General features: G+C 43.2%; 1 protein-coding gene across 1 annotated transcript; it reads left to right on the forward strand.

Annotated features, from left to right (window-relative positions):
- Nucleotides 1–6,963: 6,963 nt before the first annotated feature.
- On the forward strand, nucleotides 6,964–11,154 carry tril (TLR4 interactor with leucine-rich repeats). The gene has a single exon (XM_015028980.1). It carries the CDS (start codon nucleotides 7,313–7,315, stop codon nucleotides 9,791–9,793), a length of 2,481 nt encoding a protein of 826 aa, XP_014884466.1. The 5' UTR covers nucleotides 6,964–7,312; the 3' UTR covers nucleotides 9,794–11,154.
- The last annotated feature ends 202 nt before the right edge of the window (nucleotides 11,155–11,356 follow it).

Consider the following 11,356-nt stretch of genomic DNA (forward strand, 5'->3'; position numbering starts at 1 on the left):
GGCCGAGCGACGCTAATCCCGAGATCATGTCCATATGGGCGCTTTTGGGATCGCTTTTATCCCGTTGTGTGTGCATGCATATCTCGCGCTGCTCTGAGTGTTTAAGATCCTGAGGGTTATCTTGTGAGCGGCTCAGCGGGCTTAACATGTCAGTGCAATCTGCCATGCCAGTGTCATTAAGTGATTGAGACTGATTATGGCTATTCATACACTTTCTATCAGGGCTCTGAGTTCAAAGCGTCTTGCCTTTCAATCCACACACACGATCCACTATACTACACTACTTTTTCCTTTATCTCCCCCTCCGCTCTCTCCTTTCAACGAGGCCTTTGCATGCTCTGTAATTTATTCCAGATGTGGACTACCTCCCGTCCTCCCTGCTCCGTTCCCTCCATTCTTTGCTCTCCCCGCGCTGACCGAAGCTGTAAAGGTTTGCCCTCCCCTCATCTGGTCGTTCAACACGTTGGCCTCTGTAACCAAATGCGACCCCAGGAGGTCAGGCAGCAGACACTGGAGATTTTCCTAAATAGAAATCCCAATTCCCATGTTGCATGGTGCAGTGCATTCAGCATCTTTAAAGAATCTTCACTGACCTTGGTGAAGATACTTTCGTTGTTTTGATAAGGGCAAGATCATTGTCATTATGTCCTTTTCCGTCTGTGCTGGCCTCTTTTCCTCCTGTCTGTGATGGGAACCAGCTGGGGGTGGGAAGTGGGGGGGGGGATAGCAGAGCAGGGGGAGCAATGGGAATGTAGATGGCTGAAGGCATGGGGCCCAGGTGTTCCTCTCACTCTCAGTCCATCATTTATCCAACATTTTGGCATGCGCGTGATACATCCTGATGGTTGTGTTATCTTCTCTGAGGAAAATCTCTTTCACCATCCATAAACACACATATCTGTCCAACAACAAACACTCACACACACAGTAATACTCCATCTCAGCTTTGGAAGCCTTAGCTTCAGCCCAGCTAAGGCAGAAGCACTTAATGACTGCAGCAGCTGTTTCTCATGTAAACTTCACGTCCTCTCCTTTTGAACCTTTTCTCTCCTCCTTTTGCTGCTTCAATCCTTGCATGTACGTTTTAGCCTAGAATGGTTTATGTTATATTGATAAATGCACAAATATATGCATGCAAAAATTCAGCCACATATCTTTTCTGGCATTGTAAGAGATAAGGGAATAGGAAATTTGTTTCAACTCTTTCCTGCTCATCGGAGGTCACAGGGGGGGCAGATGAACTTGAAGAATCTAGAGGTCCTGCGATATTTTCACTATGCCACTCACACTGAGTAATGCACCATACGCCTCCAAATATAGTTTAAATGGTGACTCATCATATTATTTATTTATTTTGAACGCTGTCAAAGTTCCAACCATTTAACCCCAAAATGGGATCATCAGTTGCTGAACAAAAACAACTTTTCACAGGTTGACAAAAATGTGTAGCTGCTCACATAAAGAAGCTGAAGCAATCTGAGAGAGAGCTTATGGTAAGTCTAGATTGAGCTATTTGGCCACACTGGCAACAAGTATACCTTTCAGGAGATAAGGTGAGAATTTAAAGCCAAAGAACATCGTCCCGGTTGTCAAGCATGGTGGTGGTGGCATCATGCTGAGGATCTGTTTATCTGCCATTGGTGTTATTTGGTCTTTCAGTGGAGCACAATAATGAGGATAAAGGACCGCCTCCATATGATTCACCTGTGGATCAACCTAATGGCTTCATAGTCAAAATATGGAAACAGCTGGAGGCTCCAAAAGGACAACAATCGCAAAACCAACGTCAGGCGCACAGTGTTATTCAAATGGAGAAAGCAGATAAGCTCCTGAAATTACCCGGACCTTAACCTTAACCACAGAGAAATGCTATAAACCATGTATCAGAAAACCAACTGATTTAAATAAGCTCCGCAACTTCCTCTTGTCGATGGTCAAATATCTAACCAGTGTAATAATAGAAGCACCACAAAGGTTCCAAAAATGTTTTGCAAGACATTTACCCAGACGTTAGCGGCGGCGCATGTATGTTTTTGACTGTGAAACAAAATGTGCAAAAAATGAAAAACTTCAAAACCCAAGAAGCCGCGTATAAGAGTATGACCTGACGAAGATTCAAGAAGAATTTAAATATCAGAAATAAATGCTGTGCATATTAAAGGTGTAATATTTTCTCCATCTGCTATTTGCTCTTCTACTACTGTACATGTGTAAAATACAATACAAATCATCAACTTGGTTGTGCTACCCACCATTATTAGTGCATGTGTGGTAATTCTCTGTTTATATTTAGGCTGAAAATGAATATAATGTGTGGAGTGACCTACAAAGGTTTTAGCCCTCTGGGGAATAAATTCCAGTTTATAGCTGAAGGGCTAATAATAGCAAAGTCAAAAGGAGGTGATCTGATTTTCAGCAGGCGTAAAGTCGAAGACTATGTAAATGAACTATTTTGTTTTGTTTTATATGAAATTTTAAAAAGAACCGCCGTTGCGCTGTCAGCATCACATCCACTTTTCGTAGCTTCGTGAAGCTTCACAGGCTTCTATTTCGTGAGATTATGAGGCCGTGCTGCTTTTCGAACGTTGAACTGGAGATTTGTTGTTTTGCACGTGTTAGCACAGTGAGATGAAACCAAGAACAGCAGGCTCTCGTGATGGTTTGTGTGGATTTTAAAGTGCCCAATGAATCATTATGGTAGCAGACGATGAATCTGCCTGGAATCTCCCACATGTGCTTTCTCCAGATGAAAGAAAATGCCATCTGTTTCCGCGTCTATCTGGAAACCTCTGCTGTGCACCGTCTCAGCAGAGACTGACATCCGATAGTTAAAGCTAAACGTGGAACTGTAGCACTTATTCTCAAAAAGATTTTCGGTCCCTGTACAAAAATCACGTGTCTTGTAATGCAATCTCCAAACAAACAAGTGTAATTTTTTTTGTAATTTTTGTCACAGCTTCTCGGACTTTATCGTCATTTTCATTCTCAGTGCCAAACATTGATTTTGGCTGCTGATTGTTCAGTAATACCTCAGAAAAACGATAAAAATGTAGACACCTTCTTGGAGCCATCGTGCTCCTCTTTATCTACTAATTTATGTTTTACAAAACAATATTCTATGCAAAGGTAAAAATATTTTAGATGTAAAATTCTGTCTTAAACTGACTAAATTATCCTCAACTAGAGTCAGAAAATCCAAACTTAAGCACTGTCACTGACCTGTAACACTTTGTCAGAAGGTTCTATTTATAATACTCAGGCACCAGAACAAAGAAGCCATTTTGTGTGCATGAAAATCAAAGAAGAAGTTGAAGCGTCAGTGGTCTGAAAGCCTCACAAGGCGTCGGCTCATTCGTATTGCTGAAGCAACAGTGACAGAATGTTGACATGATTTTAATTTGTGGTTGCAGAAAGCAGTCATCCTCTGTCGTTCTCTGTTATTTAGGTTGCAACAATCCACACCGATCATAACTTCCTGGATGGCGTTAACTAAATGATCAAGTTTTGTCTTCTTTGATTGCAAGATTGAAGCACCAAAAATAGAAAAAAATAAATACCTTTTTTTTTTTTTTTTTTTGGCACAAACTCCTGTGCGCATGTCCCAACTTGTTCCAGCATCTTTCTTACTGTCATCTCACCCATACTCATCAGTTTGCAACACTTTGTTTTGCCAGAAGTGTTTATACCCCTAGATTCCCCCCCCCCCACCCTCCCCTAATTATTTATGTTACAATCACAAAACTCCAGTGTTTTCATTGGGATTGTGCTGGATAGAACAACCCATATTAAAATCAAATTGAAAATCTTTGAAAAGACTTTGTGTAATTACAGCAAAAGGTTCGACGAAATGTTGACTCAGGCAGGCCGAATACAAATGCGCTCCACAATTTTCACATTTTATTTGCAATTTTAAAAAATACACATTTATTCTTTGTATCCAGGTCATTATACACTGTTTTGTGTGGATTTATCACATAGAATTTCAATGAAATACATTGAACTTTGGGGCTGCGACGCGACATAATTTGAAAAAGATCACTGGGCATGACTATTTTTGAGAGATACTGTTTGTCCCATTGGGTATCAGCTGTTGCTGAACTGAAAACAAACATGTAGATAAATGACCAAAAACACTAACTCAGTTCTGTGTTTTGATTTTTTTGTTGTTGTTGTTGTTGTTGTTGTAATGCATCACCAAGCTCTAAAAAACACACCATACTGTCTCCAAGAATAACCAGTAAAACAACATCTCCCCCCCTTGTAAGAGTAATATTCCCTTGGATAAAAGTTTGACAAAGTTTAATGTGAAGGAAAAATATGAGCTTCTGTGACTGAAACTTAAACTTCCTCTTCCTGCCCCAACCATCTGCTTCTTCAATAGGTCTGAGTCAACTGATCTTTCTAACTCTGGGAGCTTAGAGATTGCTTGAAAATCCCTTTAGTTCCTATTAATATTACAACGTTTCAGCACCTGAATCCCCCCGGGGTGAAACCCGGCACTGACACAGAAAAGTTGGATCCAGCAATATAAATTACAACTTAATAACTGTCGGGTATGTACATTCGTGCAAAGTTGTATCAGAAACACATAGGTTTTCTACCACATTTAGACTTTTGCGTGTAGGTTAAAAAGTTTCTTCTTGAGTTTCCAGCTGCGCCACACACCGTCCAGATTTGCGTGTGCTCTTACACCTTTACTTTGTGCTGGTCTGTGCCATAAAATTGCAACAAATACGTTAATGTTTGTGATTCAAAAGGTATGAATACTTTTGCTGCGTATTTTGAGAGTTGTTCACCACACTCCTCTCAGTGGAGTCTCTCTCTCTCTTTTTTTTTTTTCTTCAGTGTGTTTGTGAATCTGGGTCAGCCCAGACAGCCAATCTGCTGTCTGGATCAGTCTAACGCCGCTCTTCCACTTTACCTCCGGTTACTTTATCAACGGAACCCCTTCAATAATGCATCGTGCTCCTTTTGTTCCTCTGTAGATGCGGGAGTTACTTCTGATCTTGAACTAAGAAGCGGGACGAAGACGAAACTTTTGTTTGTTTCTCTGAATCCTGGGGGCAATTCAGGCAGCTTCCGTAAAAACAAGTGAACACCGGACCTGCAGAATCTGGGTCCAACTGTGCTCTCAATGTGCTTGTGGTGTCCCCTAAGGGAGCAAGACCAAAATGGACCTGACAGACGCTCAGACAGATACACGCAGAGAGCGCGAGAGTGAGAAAGAGTAGAAGACATCCAGAGCAGTATAACATGGATATGGTCAAACAGGAAATGACCTCCAGGAAAAAAAAAAGGGGGGGGGAGGAGAGGGTGGGCTTCCCCTTGGGTTTGTATTTCTATCTGTTTCTCACAGACACTCACAAGTCTATAATGTCTGGTGATGTGTAGCAGAAGCTATGCATGGGAATACTGCTGGCCACGGAATGTTTTCAACATGTGCTGGGAATGCAACAAAAAAAAGTAAAAAATCAGCAACAGTCAACCAAACACATTGGCTCTGGAAATCATTGCATCACTTGTATCTGGATGGTGGTGGAAGCAGGATCTGGAAATGTGTTGCATGAGCTTGAACATTTTTTTTTTTGTTTAGTTTAGTTTGATACAGCTTTCAGATGCTTTTTGTTCTCAGGGTCCCAGATATGAATATGAAACCTGGGAAACTCAACAGCAAACCTGCAGTTGAAACAGTGTGTGGGTAATAAGAACTGCTGAGTTATTTATTTTATAAAATAAATAATATCAACTAATAGTAACTACATAAATAAGTCAAGTATATGTTTTTTTTTTAGCTTGGATTATTTACTCTTAGCATCACTATATAAACTTAATAGTATCTGTTAAATATCTATGATGTGAGCATTTTTATCAACATATTAGATGGAAACATAGACTTACTATTGCACTGAGTTATTGCAAATTAATATACGTAGTTTCTGTTTTTTTTTCCCCCCTCCAATCTAAATTTAAACTACTTTGGTGGGGCCAACTCAGACTCTTGTGAAGCTACTGTTGTTAACTTTACAAGAAAATGCATCAAACCTTTTTTGATCCTTTGAGCCCTGAAACCCAAACATATACTGGATTTTACATCTTTTTTTTTTTTTTTATCTTTCCGTGTTCATTGAAAATCACAATTGTCTTGGTAACTAACTGATTCCTTGCACTCCTTTGAGATAGTGTAAAGTCTCGATGTGCTACATTGACGTTTATGGGTTAGGATGTGACAAAAACGTCGAGAGCTGGAGGAGCCAGTCAGCATCATTTCTCCAAGCCACTGACTCCCATGTTTATCATAAAAGTCCAGATATCTTGTCATTGCGAGCTAAACATCTGGTTCCGAAAACTAATGCACAGGCTGAGTCATTCCTCTCTGTCTGTAAAATTATGGACTAAACATTCATCCACCCCCCTCAGACTGTATTTAGGCTCCCTGCGTCTCTCTAATTCACATTCGGTAAGTCTTTCCAGTAGTCTAGCAACACGCCCTTCTTAATTCTTCAAAACAAATGCGAACCATCTGTGCTCCCTATGCCCCCCTCCTCCCCAAACTCCCCCAACAAACAGACGCTTTAATGAGAGAATGTAAATCACATTACAGACTTTGAGATGATAGTTACTGTACCGCGCGCATGCAGACTAAATGAGTGGACTCTTATTGAAGGTTTTCTGCTGGGTGTATCCTGGGGGACTGAAAGACACACCTCACGCTCAACTGATGCTAGGATTGTTTTACTAGTGTTAAGTGTTAAAAAAAAAAAAAAAAAAAAGGGAACAGTTTGGAGAATTAAAATAAATAAATAAATAAATAAATAAATAAATAAATAAATAAATAAATAAATAAATTCAGGGGGGTTCTCCTGGGGTTCCGTGTGAAGGAAATCTTCCAGCGTCCGCTTTGGATCACCCCACAGTGGGTGCGGGGGCGCGCGCGCGCTCAAAAGTCGGTCAGAGGGTCTTCCGCTCTTTCTGGGGACGCGCGCGGGGTGCTGAATCTCGTGCGTATAGAGACGAGGCGTGCACATCTGGCTCCGGTAGGGTCGCAGAGTTGCAGGGGAGGGACTTCTTCAGCGTGTGTGTGTGCGTATCTGTGTGTGTGTGTGCGCGTGCTCTGTAATTCGCAGCAGATGACCACTTGGGGGGACGGAGGATGCATTCGGGAGGTGAGCAGCACCAGAGCACGTTGGACTAATGGAATTGCAATGCTCCTGAGGTGTGCGCCGCTTTTCGGATCACGGCGTGAGTCATGGAGGAGTCGCTCCGCGGCATGACAGAGGAGCGGGGCGCCTACACCTGAACAACGAATGTGGAGATGGATACCAGCGGCTCCTCCTTGGTAGGAATATGCCTTTTCCTGCTGTCGCTCGGCGGGTTTTCATCTTCTTCCCCGGTGTCGGATTTTTGTCCCGAGCGCTGCGACTGCGTGCATGCGCTGCACCTCGTGTGCGCCAACCGCGGCTTGCGCGCTGTGCCCAAAGCAGGCGCGCGGGTGTCAGATGATGCGCTGATCTTGAGCCTTGGGGGCAACTTCATCACGAACGTCTCCGCTTCAGATTTCGCACGGTACTGTAAGCTCGTAAGGCTGAATTTGCAGTACAATCAAATAGCAGCCATTCACCCAAAAGCATTCGAGAAACTGTCCAGGCTAGAGGAGCTTTACCTGGGGCATAATCTTTTAACAGCTTTACCTGCTGGGAGTTTGCAATCTTTGCATAAACTGTCTACTTTCTATGGGAATGACAACGCCATTAAGAAAATCCTACCGGAGAACTTCTTGAACTTGGATAATCTTGTTAAACTGCGCCTGGATGGTAACTCATTAGAGGTTCTGCAGGACTCTGTTTTCACAAGTTTGGTCAACCTTCAGTACCTTCACCTGGAGCACAACAAACTGCATCACATCCACAGAAACGCTTTCTTGAAACTGACCAACCTGCGCTTTCTGAACCTGGCCCACAACAAGCTGTCGGCCCTCACTAATGTTCTGAGTTTCTCCCACCTCAGATCTCTGACCGTTTTGCTGCTGTCCGAAAATGAAATCCGGCACATCGGAAACCACGTCTTCCAAAACCTGAAGAAGCTGTCCAAGCTTTCCCTCAGTAACAACAGGATTTCTCGCGTGGACAGAGGCGCAGTGAGGGGACTGTCTAGCCTCAGGGAGTTTCTGATTGATGGCAATGAGCTGGAGGAAATTAACGCTGGATGGCTCGACCCTTTGGAGAGGGTTGAGGTGCTGGACTTCAGTCACAACCGGCTTGTCAACGTGGACCCCTCTGCCTTTTCCAGACTTAAACACTTAAAGTTGCTGAGGTTGAAGAACAACTTTCTCACCAGTCTGTCAGGTGAGATCTTTGCCTTCAACGCCGTTCTTCAGAACATCGATCTTCACGGCAACAACTGGACCTGCGACTGTCGCCTTGAGGATTTGAAAAGATGGATGACTGCTGCTCAATCTCAGCGAAAGCTTTTGACTGTGTTTGTGCAATGCCATTACCCGGAAACTCTGAGGGGGAAATATCTGGACTATGTGAACAGCTCCCAGCTGCACCCCCTCGGGAACTGGAACCATTCCTGTCAGAGTGGATCTGGGCCTGAGGACAGTCGGGGAGGAGGCCTACGTAAGAAACTGGATGGGAAAGATGGAACAAAGTTAGATCGAGAGGGGAAAGGTGAGGAGAATTGGATGGAGCTAGGTGACAGAAATAAAACCGAATTAGGAGAAAGAGAAGGTTTAAGACAGCTTAACAGAGGCGGGACAGTGATGAGGAGAGAATGGGAGAAAAGGAAAAGAGGTGGCCAGGAAGAGGTAGAAATCCAAGGAGACCAAGGTGGTCTGGAGGCAGCAGAACCTTCTATCCTGAAAGGAAAGAAAACAAAGAAAGAGTCACGACCTGCTACAGAGGCAGCTGGTAGACGTACCAAAGGAAGCCACAGGTCAAATGTTATCCCTAAGATCGGTCCATTAGTCACGTCCAGACCAAGTCATCCAACAAACACATGGCTCAGCACCAGCGAGCCTGTCCAGCCAGGAGAAAAGTTTGATCTCCTGAGGTCAGATCGAGACGAGGCACCGCCTGTTATCTCAGATCCTTGTGTGTTCAACCGACATTTCATCACCAATGTTTCAGTTGATCAGGTGACATCCAGCACTGTCACCGTTTACTGGACAAGCAGAGATCATCATCGCTACTCACCGGGACCAAGACCGGGCCTACACGAAGTCCACTACCGGATTCTGTTTGACCGGTTCGGCAACCCGGACCGTTTCCCTCGCTACGTCTACGCCGGAAGAGATTCTCGCTCTGTGACCCTCCGCGAACTCACCTCGGGGGTGACCTATGTGGTCTGCGTGGAAGGAGTAGTTGGTGGATTTGTGTGCCACGTGGCACCCCGTGACCACTGTGCAGGACTGGTCACCCTCCCGGAGGCGGCCACCCGTCAGGGCAGTACTTCTCTAACGTCTGACCTCCAGCTGGTGACAGTGGTGACACTGGTGGGAAATGCTTTGCTGCTGCTGGTCATCAGTGGCATCTGGCTTGGGCGGAGCCTCAGAAAGAGGCTGCAGAAGAGGAAGTCAGCCGTCCACGTGCGCCACATGTACTCCACCAGGAGACCGTTCCGTCCCACGGTGGCAGCGACCTCCGTCTCCACGGACTTCACCAGCTACCAGAGCAGTCGGTCAGCTCGGCTTGCTCCCCTAGAGGAAGGGGACCTCATTGAGTTCCCTTGTGACCGCTTTTTAGACAGCTGTGGTGTTCGCAGAGACGGCAATATGCAGAGATTCTCTGACTAACACAAAAATACATGGAAATGCACGGTATAGAAAGAAATATTTGATGTTGACCAAGTTGAATTCTTTAAAAAAATACAAACAAACAAAAAAAAATTTTCACTGTATACACCCTGCAAAACCAGGCCATGAACATTTGTTTTTGGTTGACTCTATTTACCGAGAACAATTTCCTTCAGCTGTAGCACAGCTGAGCTCATAATGATCATTTCAGACTCCAGAGGAAGTCCATTTTCTCAGACTTCCTTTTTCCTTAATGAGGCCTTTTCCTCTTTCATTTCCTTGCACCTGAGAATGTCTCAGCATGTGTGATTTTTTTTATGAGTGGATGTGTGCACATATTGGATGTTGTACCACTGATTTCAGCGATGGTGCTAATACACAGTTCACAGACATGGTATTGTCTAATATTTGTACAGTATGTGATGAGGGCTGCTGGTTGGCAGAGAAATTACCTACTATTTGTATTATGTTTTATACGTTTTGTAAAAATAACAATGTCGTTTAATACTATGCAGAAAACAAAACACAAAAAAGCACAAGTAGATCAGTATGCACACTGGGTTTCCTGTGTGGACAAGTGCGTACATCTCCAGATTGCGCGTAAACTAGTTGCTGGGAGCAAATGTCTCCAACTCTGTGCCTGAATTGTAATGGAAGCATTTGTGGACAATTTAATTATGTATGATATACCTTGTGTCTATATGTATCGATTTATTTGGCAAAGCAAAAAAGAAGTGTAAATTTCCGTACCCACACGGGACAGGTGAAACACACGTTAGAAGAGGACTGATTTGATATCTGGACTCTGCAGTCTCTCTTTTTTTATTATTATTTTTCATGTAATGTCATACTGTAACGTTTAGGCTTCAAAGTCCATTCATGTTGATGATACTGCTGAAAACTATTAATATTTTAAACGTCTGTCACTCAGAGCTTAAATGTAGACCACCGTTTGTATTTCAGAAGGTGGAACAATAAATCTAAAGGTTTAAAGGAAAACCTGAATTGTGTGTGAGGCTCTAACAGTGTTAATGTTGGAGAAGTCTGGCAATGGTTAGTGTCTTTGTTTGAGTCAACAGGGTGGAGTGCCTCCAGCATTTAGTCCCAACAGGCAAAAATCTGTAGACAAAGAAGTATTTTAAGACCACCAGAAGGTCAAAGAGTCGATCATTCAAGTTTATCTTTACTCATTTTCAATGTTTTACATGAAAGATTTGTTTGTTTGAAATAAAGTTTTGAACACTTACGTGTACATACTTGAATATAAATGACGTGCCATTTGAACAAAAGGGAAAACACCACTTTAAAATGTTTGTGCAACAATATGTTAAGAAATATTTGAGTGCATGCTGGGAAAAAAACCTAACAGTGCTTCTTCAGTTTCTTTCGGTTACTGTGGTCACAAAACCGTTACATCCAAACGGACGCTAGGGGGCAGAGTGGACCGCACAGTTCCTCATGCAAATTCTTCCCCCAAACAAAACCACGTGAACATAACAGAATAACACACACACACACACACACACACACACACACATATATATATATATATATATATATATA

The sequence above is a fragment of the Poecilia latipinna genome, unplaced genomic scaffold, assembly GCF_001443285.1.
Source record: "Poecilia latipinna isolate Pla-1442-1.1 unplaced genomic scaffold, P_latipinna-1.0 Scaffold141, whole genome shotgun sequence".
Classification (NCBI taxonomy): Eukaryota; Metazoa; Chordata; class Actinopteri; order Cyprinodontiformes; family Poeciliidae; genus Poecilia; species Poecilia latipinna.

Excerpts from the sequence above, each read along its gene's own strand:
- tril (XM_015028980.1), top strand. The coding sequence starts at position 7,313 with ATGGATACCAGCGGCTCCTCCTTGGTAGGAATATGCCTTTTCCTGCTG.